The sequence below is a fragment of the Cygnus atratus genome, chromosome 4 (genome assembly GCF_013377495.2).
Source record: "Cygnus atratus isolate AKBS03 ecotype Queensland, Australia chromosome 4, CAtr_DNAZoo_HiC_assembly, whole genome shotgun sequence".
NCBI classification, from domain to species: domain Eukaryota; kingdom Metazoa; phylum Chordata; class Aves; order Anseriformes; family Anatidae; genus Cygnus; species Cygnus atratus.
The window spans coordinates 15546505-15565782 of record NC_066365.1 but is presented as its reverse complement, the minus strand read 5'-3'; the positions used below and the strand labels follow the sequence as shown (position 1 = coordinate 15565782).

Here is a 19278-nt window from a genome sequence, read left to right as displayed (position 1 = left end):
TTTGGCCACTGGCCTTCTGACAGGGCTTCACCAGCTGGAAGGACTGCAAAAGAACTAAGCTGTCTGGGAAATCTGCTATGTGATGAGAAGCTAGACAAGTTTCATCTACTTAGATGGTCAATAATTGTGGGTTGTTTTTTTTTTTTTAAACTTGTGTTGGCTAAATATATTATTGCTCCCAGTGGCTGGTTGCGGTTTCCTAACCAATATTAATAGAACTTGTACACTGACAAAGATTGGCTGTTGAAACTGATTTTACATGTCCTGGGTCATTTTCACTGCAAAGAGTGAAAGGAGCATGTGTCAGTTCCTCAGCAGTCAGGTAAGAAAGCAGTAGCCTCAGGCAAAGGGATGATGATGAGCTGGAAATGGAATCTCTTCACAGAGCACGAGACAGGTGGGAGAGAGCATTTTTTCTTACTTCACTGTAGCCAAGCGAATAGTAAAATGTGATTGATATTGAAGGGGATTTCAGCTACCAACACAAATGTATCTGGTGTGTTCAGCATAGAAATGTAGTTGAGTTTGTCTTGGGGTGAATTTGTAAGCCACTGGACTACTGGAGGGAGAGAAACCTCCCCTGCGGTCTTCTAATGAGTTTGTCCTTGTGCGTTGGTCTAAGTGCATTGTGTGATTTACAGACAGAATTGCTGAGTGAAATGAAGCAGCCCTTCTTGTGAAGGAAGCACAGTTGGGTGCAAGAGATAAGGTTGGGTTATAGTGGGTTTTAACATAAATGAGCATGGCATGGGTGTTTAAAAATAAGCCATCCATTTTCTTATTTGTAGGCGTACCGTTCCCAAAGAATTTCATGTCAGTGGCAAAGACGATTTTAAAGCGTCTCTTCAGAGTTTACGCTCACATTTATCACCAGCACTTTGATCCAGTTATCCAGCTACAGGAAGAGGCACATCTTAACACTTCTTTCAAGCACTTTATATTTTTTGTTCAGGTAAGTGTGGCAGGAACGTTACAGTTATGATTATTATCTTGAAAAGTACTGTATCAAAGCAACACCCGTTCAGTTTCATAACAGCAGGTATGTTTGTGGATGAGTCAACACCTCCAAGGCTCTAAGAGTATGTCTCATGGTATTTGTATGTATATTTACTGCTAGAAGTATTCAAGGAATTGAAACATTTTCAATGAGGTATTCGTTTGCTACCAAACTGAATAGAAAAAACTGTTTCCTAGCAAAAAAAATAAATAGAACAGTAATTTCTTACGAAAGAAAGAGGGAGGACAGTCTCTGAAACTATTGATTAAGGATTACAAAGAGAGTGTTTGCTACAAGACTACATTGTTCTCCCTTCCCAGCCCAACAAAGGGCATCTTCTTGGCATGTTTCCTCCCCTTAAATGGGGAAAAAAGCTTTAGGCAGTGAACTTTACTATTTAGATAATGGCAGACAGGCAGAAAACGATGTAGTGGCTACGCCTGGACTGGAAGAGCTTACTACCAAATGACTTCTGTCAGAATAAGACTTCTTACTTGAGCTGCACAGATATAACACTGTCTTTCCCCTCACCCCTGTTACAGGAATTCAACCTTATTGATAGAAGAGAGCTTGCACCACTTCAAGAACTGATTGAAAAACTCACCTCTAAGGACAGATAAAAGGAAGAGGATTTTTTCGAAGTCACTTGTTTCTTTAAGCGAGCGTGTGGTATTTGTTTTTTGTTCATTTGTTTTTTTAAAAACAAAACCCTGTGCTGTTATTCCTGACAGCCAAGTTCTACTCTCTGTGCTTTTATTAGGGGAAATCTTTTGTCTGTTAGTGACATGCAGTAAATAGCCTTTTTTTTTTTTTGATAGTTGTTATTCATTGTGGAATTTTAGCAGGTGCTGACTGTTTGTAAAGGAAACATGCTTGGTTGGGGGATTGACTCTGCTGGTGGATGGGTTCTGTATTGTGTCAATGGTAGCCCATTCTCATGAAGTCCCTTAAAGACTTCCTTACATTCTCTAAGTGCCTTGGCAAACTCGCTTCTGAGGTGCAAAGCACATACAATACTGAACGTTGCTGGAAACAGAAAATACGAACTAACACCCAAGACACTTACTGATACTTGTTTTAGAAAAAAAATATATATATACTTACACTAAAAAAGCCATAACTTACTTAAATCGATGATCTCCAGCTTTTAATACGAATATTTGTCTTATTTTTTTAGAGATTAATATAGGATTTTTCAAAAGTAGCTATTTCTTATAAAGAGAAGTGATACGAACCTCTAGTCGCCAAATCAAAATGATGAAGGAGGTGTCAAAATTACAGAGAACTTGTGGTTAGCAAATACTTACACGTCTGTTGCACTGTTTTTTGCTTTTTGTGGTTACTTTTTTGTAACAGGTGAGTACAATACCAAGTTGGGTAGGGCACTTCTGTTAAGTTTCCTAGCGTTTGCCAAATGAACCGTCAGTTTGCACAAATACAGTTAGGGAAGATAGTCAATAGCAAAACTACACTGGAGTAATACTAAGAAAATCCTGCCTTTAAAAATAACTAATGAGATGGTGTTTGTAAATTAGGAATAAAAAGCCCAGCTCCATGGAGGAGGTCTGATGGCCAGTGTTTTCTGTAATAGGGAACATAGCTTGAAGGGAAGGTAATTTTGTGAACTGTTTAGGATTTTCATTAGCACAACAGTGTTCTCCCCCATTTAAAATTGCTGCCCATCTCCAAAGAACTACAGAAGTTGGGAAAAGTAATGGGAACATACTGGTGATTTTTAGTGGTTTGTAATTTTGTAAGTGCATCTGTTGTTTCTGAGAAAACCTAACTGAAATGTGTCCTTCCCCCCACCTGTGTTAGCCTCTCTGCCTCCCTAGCTTTCTCTTGCCTCAAACCAGACATGAGAATCACCTGTGACAAGTTAACTTCTGGGGCTGTTGCAGACAATGGCTTGGAAATCTCTGCTGCAACTATATCAGTTGGGTTTCCCATTGCAGAAGCCTATATGACTCTCCTCTCTGGTTCATTTATGGGTCTTGTCAATGCTGCTGCATTTGGGCTTCAAATAAATATGCATTAGGGTCTGCAGTGTGCTATCCCATGATATCACTAGTTGCCAGATCTAATACAGTAGGTGGTTAAGGTTGGCAGGCTTTTCTAGGTTGTGACTTTCCTAAAACACCATTTTTAGATCTGAGTAATGTGTATGTATCAACTGACCCACGTATACTACATTGACTCTCAAACCTCAGAAATTTACAGGTAAAGTCATGGCAGAAAAGTTGAGCTTTTATTTTGGGCACCTCTGCTTGACTGAAAGCGTTGAGTAAAGGAGAAAATGCTGTGCAGCAGCCTGCAAAACATCTAAGTGGCCATTAGTATAGACAGCTAAGAAGTATTTAAGCACAATAATAAATATATGTTCATTTTGGAGACAAGAATCGTTGATTTTGAGTTAAAATACTGTACTTCAAAATCATCAGAAGCTTATTTTAAGAGCAATATTGTTCCTCAGTGGAGTTAAATTACCTAGTCAGCATGAGAAGCAGTTTAAACTTTTGTTACTTCTGTCTCTTTTTTTCTTACCAGACTGGAGAATAGTTGAGAAGACCTAGTACTGAACAAGAAAAATGGCCTTGTGTGCTTTTTTTCACAGCTTTTCATTTAGAAATGGAAACTGTTCTTCTTCTTGTAGAGTAGTGAAGAGTGGTCATGCAGTAGTGTTCATAGTGAATTTAGGTTTGGTTACAGTAAAGTTAGATACAGCGACTGCTTGCAAAACACCTGGAGTTTAGCATAGGTAATTCAGACAGCCCTTGGCTTCATTAGAAGCTTTGCTAAAGTTCAAAAAAACATAGAATACATTTTGTCTCCTTTGCAGGTCAAGGTCAATGTCCAATAGAAGCTGCTTATAAGTTAAGGACAAGGGAAAATTTCACTTACTCTGTTTCAGCTTGTGTCTACACAGAATGAAGACATTTTCCTAATATGTAACTATCAAGGGAAAGGGCTTCTTTGCTGTGATTTTTGTTAACTTGGAAATTGGGATTGGATTACATTGATCACAGTCCACGCTGGAAAGATGAAGTAGGTCAAGCTGATGATGCAAAGAGAGCTTTCCCTCAAATGTTTTGACAGACTCCTAGCTTAAAAAAGATAGAGTAGGGTCATACCATTTTGCAGCCAGTCACGATATTGACTCTCCCCTGTGTGTACGTGCACGTGGGAGGAAAAGAGGAGAGGTATCCCGTGTTTGTTCTCTCTTCAGTGAGTTGGAGGTCAGAAAAAAATGTGCAAGGTAAAAGAAAACTGAAGGCAAAAGTACATAAGAGACACAAGCGCAATTTCCTTCCCTTTGTCAAGACACCTATGACTGCAGTATTCACCCCAATGCTTTTGTCAGTCTTCCTGTTCAGAGGATATACGTGGTCTGACAGGCATCCCCATGAAATTTTGTTGGCCGGTGGAAGAGTCAGTCAGTGGTGTAACATCTAAATCCTGCTGTCAGGGGTCGAGTAATGTGCTAGTAAGAAAGGAGCTCTCATAGGCAGAACATCCCATGTGTTGGATTGGGCAAGTACCATCCTTTTTAATAGTTGCAAAAACAGTTCTCCTCCCATGCACTACCTTTTATTTTATTTTATTTTATTTTATTTTATTTTATTTTATTTTTTGTGCTGTATGGTACATTCAGCAAGGTAGCTGGGAATGCAGTCCTTGTAGGGACTGTGCATGATTCATGATGTCTTTGCAGCTGCAGAATTGTTTTGAACTGAGTAGCATGCCTGACATCTGATCTGGATGTGACTCTGAGCCTAGTTAGGCTGCTGCTAGCTCTGGGTGGAGGCTTGGAGGGCTCTTTTAGTTCAGGACTAAACAATGCAGAAGACTAACATCTTTGCAGAGCTATGGGGGTGGAGAGCACTCACGTGACTATGCAAAAGCAGCTTAGCTCCTGAATTCGAAGTGCAGTATTTTAAATGGACTTCAGTCATGCAGGAAGCTGAATTTAGAACAGGATCTTGCACACACAGCCTTCTATGCATACTTCTATCCAAGAAGTGTTTAATGACTGAAACTTCTAAGCTTGAGGGAGATAGGCGTTCAGCTACAGAGGCGTGAAGAGTGCTGCGGATGCAGTTTGAAATTAAAAATCCTATAAACTTGCCAATGAAAACTGCTTTACTGAGTTGAGTCACTACAGCTCAATAGGCTGCATGTATATATTCACCGTGCTGATAAAGCTTACTGGAGCCTTTGAACCAGTGCTAGAGTTTGTGTTATCACATTGCAACAAGACGTGACAGTGGCACAAGTCTGCACCAAGGGGAGATACCCCCTATTAGATTTAAAGCTTTTTTGTTGGTTTGGTGGCATATACAAGAAAGAAATTAAAAAGAAGAATACTTAAAAGTGAGGATTTGCTGTGACTGGTAACCATTGCAGTTGCTCTCCTCTCCTCATTTTTCGCAGACTTGCACTCTGAAATATTTTTTTTTTCCTTTTTTTGAACACCCAATTCTAGAAATTCAGAGGCATTCACTGCAGTTCAGCAAATCAGAATTTGAATGTATTACTTAAAATATTATTTTTATGGAGATAGTGTATTTTTTTGCATTTAGGATCTGGCAGTAGAAAACACTCCTACAGAATAGTTTCTAGGCATGTAATAAAAGCTTGGAGATCTTGATTTGCCTGACAACTGTATGAACACATTGTTTAATTATACAACACTTGAAAATAACATTAAAGGTAAGCATGCAGTGTTTGGGATTCAATATCCCTATGCTGTTTATATTTGCAGCTTTTAATTACTTTTTCCTTTTTTGCTTCAAAAAGATGTGGGACCAGAAATTCATGTGTGTTTACACTTGTGAAGTAAGGGCACATCAAAATGCTACACAAAAGTTGTCATGTTTTACAAGCCAAATCTGGGTAGAGTGAATATGTTTATAAAATAGTGCATCGGTTGGGGGGTGGCAACCCCCCAAATAAAACCCAGAGAAATGAACCCAGAACAAATGTGCTGCTTTAGGCCTGTGTTACAAACAGTCTCTGTTACGTGTCATGAGATCTTTGAAACAAAACCTTTCTGCTTTGTGGCTATCGGGAGCAGAAGGTGCCGATGGGGCTAAATCAGGCTGGGTGCTGCCAGTGGTTGCTGAGGCCTTCCAGTCTACTGATGTCCTTAAATTCTGCTGTTTGGGGTGTTCTTCAGCTACCAGCATATTTGACCATGTCAGTGATGTGGGTGGTAACTTCAGGAGGTCATCTACCTCAAGCCGGGATGGGACAAACTGTTAGTTAAGCACGTTTGGCCACCTTTGCCAGTGTTGACACTGTTGAGATGGTTTTGGATATGTTATGCTTGCAGTCTTTCATATTCAAGTCAGGGATACAAGTTAATTGTGCAAATAGAAAAGAAAAATGCCACATTCTGCTGTTGCAGGTAGCTGAATGGTAGGTGAGGGGAGAAAACAGGTTTCAAGGGGCTGACGGCCCGTCTGCAAGCATCAAGTTTCTTTTACTGCTTACTATGCAATGTAGAGCTTTGAACTTTAGCTTTTACTTCAAGCTGCAGAGGAGCACTGTCCTTCTTCAGTATTTAGGAACTGAACACTCTCCCAGTCTCCCTGACACTCACTTAACAGGTAAAGGATACCTATTTGCTGCTATGGACTTAACGTACCTTTCAGATTGTTCCTTTCTGCTTCTTGCCCCCCTTTCTCTTGAACCACAAGACACAGTTTTATTATAAACATATCCTTTTTGGGTAGCTTTCCTTTTTCTTACCAGCCTTTCCCCCCTTCCTACCTGCCAGAGTGCTATATTACTGTATATAAAACACCCCCTTTTAGTTAGACTATTTAAAGAGGTGCAGCATGAATACAGATTCCTTGCTTTTCTTTCACTAAAAGATTCACTCTGAATCTTATTTCCTTTACTGCTAATTCCAGTTGTTTTTTCCCAAACTGCACTAAAACCACTAGTAGGTTTACGAATGTCTGTTGTCTTTTCCTGGATATCTTATAAGATGAGGCTAACATTGGTCATTTTAAGTGTTAAACCTTTCTACTTTCATGCTTTTCTTACAATTTCCTTTTACCAGGTTAAGATTGCAGCCTAGGTAAATACCAGATTACGTTTTTGTTTTAGAAACAAATTCCCTGAATTGTTCATAGAATATTGTATTTTTAGGGGAAATTAATTTTTATAGTCACTAAACTATACTCATTATTTTTGTACGTTTGCAACTTCTGACATTTTTCAGAGATGTGTCGCAGAGGGAACGCTTATTTACATTGCTGTTTTATTACTTCTGTGTGCTGTAGTCGTGTTGCTTCGTACCACAGAAGCACATACCTTGCTGTGCAATGGGAGAGAAGAATGCAGTAGGAGTGAACAAGGTTTCAATAAAAGGTCATTTCTGAAGGCAAAATATATATATATATATATATATATATATATATATATGTATATTACAGAAGCAACGCTAACCTTTCCTCCTCTTAAAATCTTAATAACATATGGGAGAAAATATGGTGTAAAATGCAAGACGAGAACCCTTACTGTAAGCTAACTGTGCCAATATCGCTTCAGTTTGTAGTCACTGATTGTTCCTTAGTTTTAAATGACAGCTTTTGATTTACAAAAAGAAAAAAAAAAGTTGAATGTCTGAAAATTTGCAACATGTTTATTTGAGAGTTGTAAATAATGTATACAGATCGTTGTCTGTGATGGGACAAAATATTTAAATTCTAGTTTTTTTTTGTTTTTGTTTTTTTTTCAACAAGGAGCTGAAGGCTGTTTATAAGAGGAAAATAAATAGCTTATGTTTGACCACAGTTGTCTTATTTATTTTGCCCGTCCCCCCGCCGCTTCCCCTTCCCGTCCCCTCAGGGCGCCGCCGCCCCTGAGGCGGGGGCCGGCGCGCGCCAAATTCGAAAGGCGGGCGCGAGCGCGGCGGCGGAAGGGGCGACGGTTATTTCCGTTGCGGCCGTTGGCGGCTCGCGCGGTTTCTGTGCGCGCGCGGCTCCCTCACACAGCGTCTTCCCCCCCCCCCCCCGGTGCCGTCCCCTCATGGCGACTCCCCCCAAGCGCGGGCGGTTGGAGGGCAGGGTGAAGAAGATCGCCGTGGAGGGCAACATCGGTGAGTCGGGGGGCTGAGGGGGCGCCCCGCCGCTGCGGTTGGTGCCCGAGGACGGCTTTTCCCTCCGGTTCCGTCCCCAGAACCGGAGTCGCGGCGCGATAGCGAGCCGGGGGATAACGTGACGAGAACGTCGGTGCTGGGAAAGCTGCGGGGGTTTTGAGGGAAAAAGAAAGCTTCCCGGGATGGTTTTTAACTTGTTCGCCTTTCTAAGGATTTATTTTTAAAGGATTATTCTCTCCTGCCTTTCCTATAAAGATTTATTCTTTCCTGACTGTAGCATAAGACACCTGTGTAAATGCAGGCTGTCAGGTTAAACTTGTAGTATTCAATACCTCTCTCAGCAAACGAGAGAAACCTGTTTAACTGTTGTGAAGAGCAGGAGGTTCCTTCATAATAAGATGCTCTTTTTTTTCCAAGAGGCTGAGCTCAAAATTGAGGGTAGGAGTTCTAAGGAGTAGGTACCAGTTTGCTAACTGGTGCCTACTCCTGCACTTGAGAACCAACTGCTTGGCATCTCTCAGGTCTAAGTACCCCTTTTAAAATCTGAGCGTTTTTTCAATTGGTGGTGGACTTGCATGCTGTATCTTTGAGAAAACATCCCTTCTGCTCTATGTTTCTTCTTTGCTATTCCTTTTTTTTTTTTTGCCTGAAATATAAACTGCAGCAACTTTGAGCCCAAGAGCGGACCAACAAGCAAATGTAACTTTCCAGATAATTGACAGGCTTGCTGTCATTAATGCTTTGATATGAGTGTTGTAAGGTTTTTAAAAACACAAAAAAATGGTGTTTCAGTTCCTTGATAATTTGTGGTGTGCTAGGGTCTCTGAATCATACCTGCATGATGTCAAAAGGGCGGGTGACACTCGTTTATGATACTTGGAAATAGTTGTTCCCTTGTTAAAGAATGATAGCATTCTTGACTACTATTCTTCCTCAATGCTTTTCTACAGCTGCAGGGAAATCAACGTTTGTGAATATCCTCAAACAAGCTGATGAAGAATGGGAAGTTGTTCATGAGCCTGTAGCTAGATGGTGCAATGTTCAACAAAATTCGGAAGAGGATTGTGAGGTATGATAAACTAAGATGAAGCTTTATTTTTCTCAAAACCAGTTAAGTGCTCTTCTAATATGAGAGGTAGTGGTCTTCTGAAAAAAACAGGTATGTTTAGAAAATACATGTGATATCTTTTTCACTGACTATCATCATAGAACAGTTTGGGTTGGAAGGGATCTTAAAAGCCATCCAGTTCTGTTAGAATCCCTGCCATGGGCAGGGACACCTCCCACCTTACCAAGTTGCCCAAAGCGCCATCCAGCCTGGCCTTGGGCAATTCCAGGGATGGAGCATCCACAGCTTCTCTGGGCAGCCTGTGCAGTGCCTCACCACCCTCAGAGTAGAGTACAGATATTTTTCCTAATGTCTGATCTAAACCTACCCTCTTTTAGTTTAAAGCCTTTCCAAAGCAAGAAAACTCCTGAGTCAAGATGAAGTCTTATTAAAAAAAAAAAAAAAAAAAAAAAAGGGGTGAGGGGTAAGATAACAAGTAATGTGAAGGCAATCACTGACCTCCTCCCAGAAGCAGACCAATGCCCTGGCAGCCTCTGAGCACCACTACCCTGCAAATCAAACCCCTCCCCTCCTCCTCCTCCAGCTACCTGAGCTAATTGCTGGGCGTGATGTCTTATGACGTGGAATATCACTTTGGCCTGTCTGAGTCAGCTGTCCCAGCTGTGTCCCTCCCAACTTCTTGTGCACCCCCAGCCTGCTTGTTGCGGTCAGAGTGGGAAACGGAGAAAGCCTTTATGTTGTGCAAGCGCTGTTCAATAATAGACAGAACGTTAGTCTGGGATTAACTGTTCTAGCCTCAAAAACATAATGCATCACACTATGGGCTGTTCTGTAACAACTCCATTGCGGCTGGGTCCAGCATACTTGCGTGAAATTTCAAATCCATCATAATAACCCCTTGAGGCTAGCCTTAAAAATGGCACTTTTCTGCAGTTGCTTTGTCTGGTTTGAAGAAACATGACGTTATATATAACTCCTAGAATTAGTCAGGAAACACTTTAAAAAAATATATATATATATATAAAGACAAGACTACTGTGTGTTAAGCTGTTTGTTCCAGTTTTGTTCTAGAATTTGAGTTGAGCTAAAACACTAAGTCCAAATACTGAGATATTTTCAAACATCTAGAGGTAATGTGGCAAAAATATTCAGACAGAAGCAATCATATTTGATAGATTATGTTTTCTAGTAAAGCTGAGGCATGCAGCTTTCAGTTTTGGTGGCTTTAGTGGCTGCCTCAAGGTGTTTGAGCAACATTCTGTGGGCTGAGGGATATTTTTGGCCTGGAGCCTGTTCTGAACCTCTCAGGTATGATGAGAACATCTTAAGGTGCTGTATTAGTAGCTGTTGTAATTGTACTGTAATTACTGAACTGGAATGCACGGAAAAACAAAAATAGCTCAACTTCATAATTAAACATAGGCTTGTCAGAGTGAAAGGAGCATGGATTTTTTCACAATGTTGTTGACTTCTTGTACTGATAGAATGTTGTTCTTTCATTAAAGTTTGTAAATACTGATCAAAGTGTTTTTTTTTTTTTGTACTTGAGCATTTTGACACTGTAGAGTATTCAGTGCTAGGAGAAGTAATGTTACTGCTATGTATGCTTTGTATACTAATAGGGTTGAGAGGTAAATGATGCAATTACAAACCTGAAAGAAAAGCTGGATGAAGTTGTAGTTCAATGTAGTAGAGCAATTCTGTTTTAGCTTAATACTCTACCTTCCCAACTTTTAAAGGGTCACCATATCTATTTAAAAACAGGAGCTGACTACATCACAGAAGAGCGGTGGAAATGTGCTTCGGATGATGTATGATAAACCAGAGAGGTGGTCTTTCACTTTCCAGACATACGTCTGCCTCAGCAGGATTCGGGCTCAGATCAAATCCCTTGAAGGCAAACTCAGAGAGGCAGAGAATCCTGTGGTCTTCTTCGAACGATCTGTCTACAGCGACAGGTATGTTGGATGTGAAGTCCTTCGAGTGAAGAGCAAAATCCTCCTAAATACAGCCCAGAAACAAATAACAGGTGGAGCAGGCCTGAGCTTTGTCACTTCCTTTGTCTTAACTTTGATGCAGGTGAATCACAAGGATAGCAATAAGAGGCTTGTTAGCATTCTCTCATTGGTGTTGACAGTGAAATAATTTTACTGAGTTGAGGGTTTATACTTTTGTTGAATAACCTTGAAGTCATAGAATTGAATCATTTAGATGGGAAAAGACCAGTAAGATCATGAAGTCCAGCTATTAGCCTAGCACTGCCAAGTGGTAGCACTGCAACTAGACCATGTCCCTAAGCACCATACCTACACGTTTCTTAAAGACCTACAGGGATGGTGACTCAGCCACTTCCCTGGGCAGCCTGTTCCAATGCCTCACAACCCTTTCAATGAAGGCATTTTTCCTAATACCCAGCAGAAATCTTTCCTGGTGCAACTTCAGGACACTTCTTCCTGTCCTTTCACTTCTTGCTTGGGAGAAGAGATCGACCCCCACCTTACTAGAATCTCCTTTGAGGTACTAGTGGTAGTTGTAGAGAATTATAAGGTTGCCCCCAAGCCTCGATAAACTATTTGTAGTTTCTTACTCTTTCTGGGTATCTTTTTATGGCTTGTGCATGCACATTTCCTTTTAAACAAAAGGGGAGTAGGCAACAAGATGAACAAATAGCAGTTTCTTTGTTGCTTGCTCTTGTTTTCTTTTATGCTTCATGAAAGAGGTCTAGCTGTTCTATATTGCTGTACCTCTCCGTGTGTAGTTGCAGAAGGTTAGATTTGATCACTGAATTCCGTCACAGAATTCTTCATCCTGGTTTACTGTGTTCTAATAGATTGTAAACAAATTGCCACAGTGTTTCAGTGGCTTGTAAATTACTCCTGAACAGATACCTGAGCTGCAATTTTTACTGTTCCTTGTGGATGCTCCTATTGGCAACTGCAATAGACAGAGGTACAGAATGAGGAAACCAGCTGTTTATTTCCTGTCCAAATATTCATGAAAGTTACACAGTTATTATGTTGCTTCTTTTCCTAGTTGCTGCCCAGTAGTTCAGGCAAAGAACTTGATGAATGTATACAAGCTTAGTTTTGTTTACAGAACTATTTTGTTTTCACAGATACATCTTTGCAGCTAATTTATATGAGTCTGATTGCATGAATGAAACAGAATGGACTATTTACCAAGACTGGCATGACTGGATGAATAAGCAGTTCGGTCAAAGCCTAGCGCTGGATGGGATCATTTATCTCAGAGCTACTCCTGAGGTAAGGAGTAAAAAATTATGACAACAGAGAAAATTAGTACCTGTTCCATGCCTTGCTGTTAAAATGTGGTCTTCGTGTGTACTCCCACGGTATCTTCTTCTGCTAAAAATGCAGGTTTCAACTATGATTATAGGACTTCATGATTGAAGAATAATGTACTTGTAAGCAACTCTACTAAGGTCACAGTTCTTTGTCGTTACATCTCACCATTTCTTTGTTTTACGGATGGTTTTGAATGTCTAAGACAAGGAAACAGTTGAAAAACTTGCCTTCAAATATAATCTTTTCAAAATATTGAGCTATCCTTAACCTTCACCATAAGAATCCTGATGATTAGAGTTCAGTTTAGATTGTAGTATTCCCCCAGAGACTATAATACTTGAGTTATTACTAATACCATCTGGAAGTACTTAACATAAGAATGTTCTTTCAAATGTAGCCTGCGTATTTGTAAATAAAATGTGAAGATAATGGTTTTCTAATTATAAAAGCAGGTCGTTTATGTGACGAGCAAACTAGAAAATACCATTGATAATAAAATAAGCGAAAAGTGCAAAATTAGCTATAGGATCTTTGCTGTGACAGAATAATTTATAGTTAACGCCTCAGAGGATATGGGGTGTGTGTTTGTGAAGCCCTTTCACCTGGAGCAATGGAGCTAAGCCAGATGAATGCATTTGGTTGATGCAGTGCTTCAGCACGATGCTTTGATGACTGGGTGTCCAATGTATTTTAAAAGAAGGTAACAACATAAATACCACTCTTGAGTATGAAAGTTGCACAAGAGGATAAAAAATAAGAGTTTTAAAAGGCTCCGATTTTAGTAACTGACTGACTTGTAGGTCACTTCCATACTTCTCTACTTTGATCTTTTGTTTTTGTGCTTAACAACTCAGTAATGTAACATGCTAGATAGAGTTTCTGTGAGGGCTTTTTTCCTAGGCTTACTGTCAAGGGATTTTTTTCCTCCTTTAGTTTGAGAATGTATACTTAAAAAACTAAGCAGTTTTAAAGAATTTTGATCATCTTATACTGGAGGTGTTGGATGTGTTTAGGACTGAAACGAAGTATGGCATTCAAAAACAGAGCTCTTTAGACCCAGAAATACATAAGGAGATTTTGAAATGCCAGTCTGTAATGTTGTAAGGGTGTTTCTATTCTCTTTCCATTCAATACACCAGTCCCCTTGTTCTTTTAATAAAAAAGCTTATATGAGACATTCCTTGTAGAGGAGAAACAATGCAATAAATTTCCTTGAGTCCTTCTTTGATTTTGAAGATAGTCGGTAGGCTCCATCAGCTGGAAATGGAGCAACGTTTCTCTGTTCCTAAGATAGGAAGCAAGTTGAAAATTCATTTTTGACATATTTAGCACAGTAGAAAGGGTTGTCAGGGAAAAAAACAAAAACAAACAAAAAAAACAACACAAAACGCAGCAAACTAGACTTCCTCTGTATGTCTGCAAAAATAACCAATCTTTTCTCTTTTCAATTTTGCATTTAGAAATGCTTAAATAGGATTTACTTGCGTGGAAGAGATGAAGAACAAGAAATTCCCATCGAATATCTGGAGAAGCTTCACTACAAACATGAAAGCTGGCTTCAGCATAGGACGCTGCGGTAAGATCTGTTTAACAATTACTTTAGGATGGATAAATGCTCTAAGGACGTTCTATAATGCTTTTTCTACCAGTGAAACTTCAGCTTTTCCTTTGATATATCAAGTCAAACCCCAGGAATCTATCTATCTATACATCCTTAGTGGTATTGACTTTATGTGTTAATTGTTGCTAGGACATGCAATGTGCTTTCAGTTCTTTTCACATAGAGCTCTGAAGAGCAGATGGTTCAGCTGAACTCATTCTAATATATGGCTGAATTGATCGTTGGGTGCTGGGGGAGCAGTGTGTTCAAGGATCAATAATGTATCATAGGAGCTACACTGTCAATGTAAGCTTTTTTGTTTATATTCAGAATTCATGGCTGTGATTTAAATGTGCAGCTCTTTTCATGGGTTTCTTAATAACAAAAAACAATGGATACGTGCTTTTTTTTTTTTTGCAGCTACTAATATTTTCTTTGTTTCTATTCCAATACAGAACGGATTTTGAATATCTACAGGAAATACCTATCTTAACATTAGATGTTAATGAGGACTTCAAAGGCAAAAAGGACAGATATGATCACATGACTGAAAAGGTAAAAAATCTTGTGAACAGAACAAACTGATTGTTTGGATTGACAACCTGTCAAAATGATTTCAGGATGATACTTACGTCAAAAAGTGTGCTGTTCTTCGAAGTCAGACTGATCTTCAAAATTGTCTCTTGATGTAACTTCTGACCTAAGTTTTTGATTTAAAAAAAATAAATAAATAAAAAAGGAAATATTCCAGGCTTATTTGAGAAAACTTTGACAATTAGTTTTGTTTGCAAATATAATGCCGACTTTAAACCCTCAAGTGTTTAAAGGAAGTGTTATTTGCTATGTCATGCTTATAACATCATGCAGCTGTCCTAAGAAATGTGATGGAAGTGGGAGAGGATGAGAAAGGCTAGCTGATGAGAGGAAGAGAGAGAGAGGCTACACAGGTCAGATGTTTGGGTTAAGGTCTTCCCTGTAATATGTGTGAAGAAGTCTAACCTAGAGTGCTAGTCAGTGGAGGAATTTTGGTTCCGGGTGCTGTGAAAACAGAGTACAAAACCGTTTAAACAGACAACGGAAGGATGAGTTTACTGAACCTGCAGCTGAGTTTTGATGCAAAGCAGTGAGTCAATGGAAAAATATTTTAGGTTTTGTAGGTTTTTCTAATTAAATGAAAGAGTAAAGCTATCCTTCTGTCTTCTGGTAAGTCTGCTACAATAAGGGACTATATAACAAAGCTAATGAAAAGAGATTCTCTAAAAATAATGTATTTACTTATGTAATCATCCTAAAATATTTAAAGCATGGAGTTACGTTCAGATACTGAACAGCCATATAGCCTGCTGCAATACTGCTTAGTTGGGATCACGTTTGCTAAATTGGCAGTATCGTTAAAGCTTTTCCTTTCAGTTGTGTTTGATAGTGTTACTCAAAATCCTTCTCAAAAGCAGTGATCTTAACATTCAGGGAGTACTCTTTGAATATGGCTTCTTATTTTATTTGAGAAGTAATGCAGAATCTGAATCAGAGTTACTCTTTTATTTGAAGGCATGGAAAAAAATATTGGTATGAAAGGAATTCAAGCTGAGATTTTTGTTTGCATTGAGAAAATCTAAATCTTAGCACCAACTGGTGTAACACACAAATTTTAATAACTCAAGTGTCTGGTAGTTGAATCATGATGGGATTCACCTGAGGACAACCCGATGTGTTTGAGTAGTTGCAATGAGTTCCAGGCCTTAGCGATGTTAAGTGCGTGCTTTTCCTTCCTTTGGCAATTGCTTATTTACCCTCAAGGAAAGCGACTCTGTACTTTGCAATCAGTTTAGCCACTGAGAAGTGGAACCGTTCACCTGATTAAAACCAGCATTCATCATATTTGCTCCTTTAAAGCTTGTCAGTTGATGGAAGGACTGATCATCCTGGCTGTAGAGTTGATTTTCTTTCTGCCTGCACAGAGAGTGAAGACCAGGCTCAGGCAGCTACGTAGGGATTTCAGTGAAGTTTTCTCCTGTGTTGCTGTGACGCTACCTGCGAACAACCTAAGCCCTGTGTTGGCCTTATTTTTTGGTATATCCCAGGTGGTGAAACTGCTATGCTCTTCTTGAGGCTGGGTGCTTTGGCCTTTAATATGTGCTTATGGCTGATGTCGATCCAAAACCCACGTTTCCTGCTCGCCTCTGTTGCAATGTTCGCTTTCAAAGATTAGTCCTGAAACTAGTGCCTAAATCATTTTTATAAATTTCCTCACGCAGCATTATTGTTGCTACTTTCTAAAATGGAGGATGGCTGTCTTATGATTGCCATTACTCTGACTAGAAGACTCAGTTCCCTTCACTACATGAAAGGATTTGACCTCTTTATTTCTGCTTCCTGGAGCCCTGAAATAGGAAAGGAATGGTCACGATTTGAGAATGTGATCCAAGATCTGTTTCCATTTCACATCAGGAATTTAGACAAAACATTTACAGATGTGTCCCATGTATGAGAGCTTCTGCCAATGGAATAACGCCATGTTCTCTAGTGAATTGTGCATACTTCTCTATGCAGTAGTCTTGCTTGAGTGGAAGGAGAGGAAAACTCTCCTAGTTCTGATTGTATCACAGTGTAGTTGCTAGGATTATGTGGAATCCTTTGAAAGAGAGGAGTTTTGTCCCTAGACACTGGATTCCTTGGGTCCTGTAATGATTAGGTTTTAAATATTTTAAAGAAGGGTGCCTGGGCCTCACTGCCACTTCTTGCTACCTCTGTGCTTTAAAGGAATTTCCTCTTGGGGAGGGGGAGTGGCGGGGGCACAACAAAAAGGCTGCATACCTGTGATAAGAGCATTCTCAACACGTTGTCTTCCTGCAGCCTTTGGTAGTGACCTGAATTGAGGATGTTGTCTAAAGGGATTGCACCTTAAAGCATGGTGCTACTCTACTGCTTGGTACACTGTCTCTTTTGGAGTCATTTCTCGTTCAATTGTAAGGATTATTTGAAGTGCTGTACTGGGTCTTGGTGCTCTAAGTAGAACATGGTACCTAGAACCCAGAGGTCTACGTTCTGTGGGCCAGAACTTCAGTATTAATTTTTAGGTAACATTTGATCCATTCTTCAACCACAGGACATGGAGTTTAACAGTACCTGGAATATTTATGACATTGTCCTACAGTATTAGATCTTTTTGAAGGACTGTGGTTTTGCTAGGTGTTGTTTTATTATTTATTTTCCAACCTCAAATTATGAGGAACCCATTAAATGGATTAAAAGAACATTGGGCTCTTCGTTGACATAAAATATGAGCAGTGTTGTGGTAGTGGGTGTGGCCTGATGTTTTCCAAATGACGGATTTTTTTGAGGTGGTCATTATCTTCCTTGTGGTTAGGTTAGACCTGCTTTTAAATGAATTCATTTGTGATGTAGGGTTGTAGTTTAGGAGCGTGGGAGGAACAAGCGTCATTCCAAGGTGTTGCTCTTCGCACCTGCTAAATTACAGGCACTGTGGCTGGAAAAAAAGGTCTTAGTGGACAAGAAATGGCACGGACAATTCTAAGTTTATTTTTCCCAGGTCCTGCGTCCTGTAGTACGGCATAAAGCAATGGAGAGGTAAATGTAGTTACTGTGTATTTGTGTTGATAAATTCTTTTTTGGTTGACAGTATGTGTTTCTTTTTGCAGGTGAAGGAATTTTTGAGCACATTATAATCCTCTTTGAAGCACAGACGGAGCCAAACTGTTCCAAACATCTGTGTGATCAAAGTCTGAAGTACATTTTCTGCTTTTATAGAAGGCCTCTGGAGAGGCAGGACTCAACCCTGTTGATTTAATTGCGAGGAACAAACTCTGTGAATAGAGAAGTTATTAAATAAATTGCTAGGTCTGAGGATTATACAAAGTAATATGGACAAATTCTGAAGATACTAGAATCCTGCGAGTTCCTGAATATTCTGCCTGTTTCTGATCAGATAAATAACTTCTTCTGGAGTATTTTATAGCATTTTTTAATTTATTTTATGACCAATAGCTATTTAATTTTCAAGGAAGTAGTGTTTTTTTTAGCTCTCATGAAGTTTTCTAGTGGAGTTGACTTGTTACTGGTGTCTTACTGTTCTGAGGAAGAAAACATAAACGCTTATGCTGGTGAGGAAATTTTAATATATCCAGGAGTTTTATATTTACAAGATATACAAAAAGTCATCTGATAATTTTGATAGGTGAAGTTGTTTTCAGAATACACTGAATCGAAACAAATCGAGATGTCGCAAACTCTGGAGATACCATCTTAGTTTTTAACCTGTTTTTATTGTGCACTGCAAGATAGAACATTAAGAGGCTTTCATTTCTCTAGCATGTGTTGTTTTGTTTGTTTGTTTTTTACCCTGAACTCTCCGTAATACAGAGCTGGTTTTGGCTGTTTGTAAGTCCTTTTTTTCCTGTAGAGAAGCGTGGTTGTTTGATAGGTACTGTAAAGGGAAGAAGAAAATCTTGCGAATCATGTTCCGCTCTAAATTACATGTTTCTAAACGTTTACGTAGCTATGTTTTGGATGTCAGAGGCAGCTTCCTGCTTTTGTTAGAGCTCTTCATTTTTTAACTGAGCCTTCTGGGTGTTCATATGTAATACTGCAATATTTGGAGTAGGCTGTCCTTAACCATCATCTTGTAGTAAGAAGGGGGAAACTCTGTGGAGTAGCTGCTGTTTCAGTGCATTTTGTTCCATTATCGGAGCCACTTTTGTTTCAGGTGCAGAAAATATAAACTCTACAGGGTGCATGTCTTTACGTACTGTTTTATGTGCTGTTTTGTTCAGCTTTAAGCACTTCCGAATGATTGCACAGTTGGCTTTTGAATGCAAAAATTTCATTGTAAAGTATTTTATTGTCTACTATGGTGCCTGTGTAACTTGCTAATTTGAGATGAAATTTCCTCATTTGTTATTGGAATTGTGCTGGTGTTCTCTAGCATTGACTGAAAAATAAAAATGGTTGGAAAGACTTCTTTGATGCTTAGTATTGTTAGCTCCCTTATTTTGTAAGACAAATAATGTAGATCGTTGGTTTGTAATATTGGTACAATGGATGAATTCAAGATGATGTATCCTTGGAGTGTTTGGAGTATGTGTTAACTAATATTTCTGATGCACTGAGATGCGTCAGATGTCACTAGCTTCAGTTTTTTCATATACGGGTATTGCCTTTACGGGATAGAGACAAAGGATT

The 19278-nt window shown here is 39.4% G+C and overlaps 2 protein-coding genes across 4 annotated transcripts in view; both read left to right on the top strand.

Moving 5' to 3' along the window:
* Nucleotides 1–7795, top strand: part of MOB1B (MOB kinase activator 1B) — a 41383-nt gene extending 33588 nt beyond the window's left edge. For all 3 annotated transcript variants that reach the window (XM_035541608.1, XM_035541771.2, XM_035541683.1), the window contains exons 5-6: nt 789–952; nt 1540–7795. In XM_035541608.1, the coding sequence (XP_035397501.1) occupies nt 789–952; nt 1540–1617 (242 nt within the window). In that variant the 3' untranslated portion in view covers nt 1618–7795. The remainder of the gene's footprint in view (nt 1–788; nt 953–1539) is intronic.
* Nucleotides 7796–7936: 141 nt separating this feature from the next.
* On the top strand, nt 7937–19054 carry DCK (deoxycytidine kinase). Its single transcript, XM_035541895.1, has 7 exons — nt 7937–8105; nt 9056–9174; nt 10939–11132; nt 12290–12437; nt 13940–14055; nt 14535–14634; nt 17739–19054. The coding sequence occupies exons 1-7, from the start codon at nt 8036–8038 to the stop codon at nt 17763–17765; spliced, it is 774 nt and encodes a 257-aa protein (XP_035397788.1). The 5' UTR covers nt 7937–8035; the 3' UTR covers nt 17766–19054.
* The last annotated feature ends 224 nt before the right edge of the window (nt 19055–19278 follow it).

What these genes read in the sequence shown, in the direction of transcription:
- DCK (XM_035541895.1), top strand. Translation starts at nt 8,036, where the DNA reads ATGGCGACTCCCCCCAAGCGCGGGCGGTTGGAGGGCAGGGTGAAGAAG. An exon ending in CGCCGTGGAGGGCAACATCG is followed by an intron (nt 8,106 to 9,055) that starts GTGAGTCGGGGG and finishes GCTTTTCTACAG; the next exon opens with CTGCAGGGAAATCAACGTTT. An exon ending in ATCTCAGAGCTACTCCTGAG is followed by an intron (nt 12,438 to 13,939) that starts GTAAGGAGTAAA and finishes TTTTGCATTTAG; the next exon opens with AAATGCTTAAATAGGATTTA.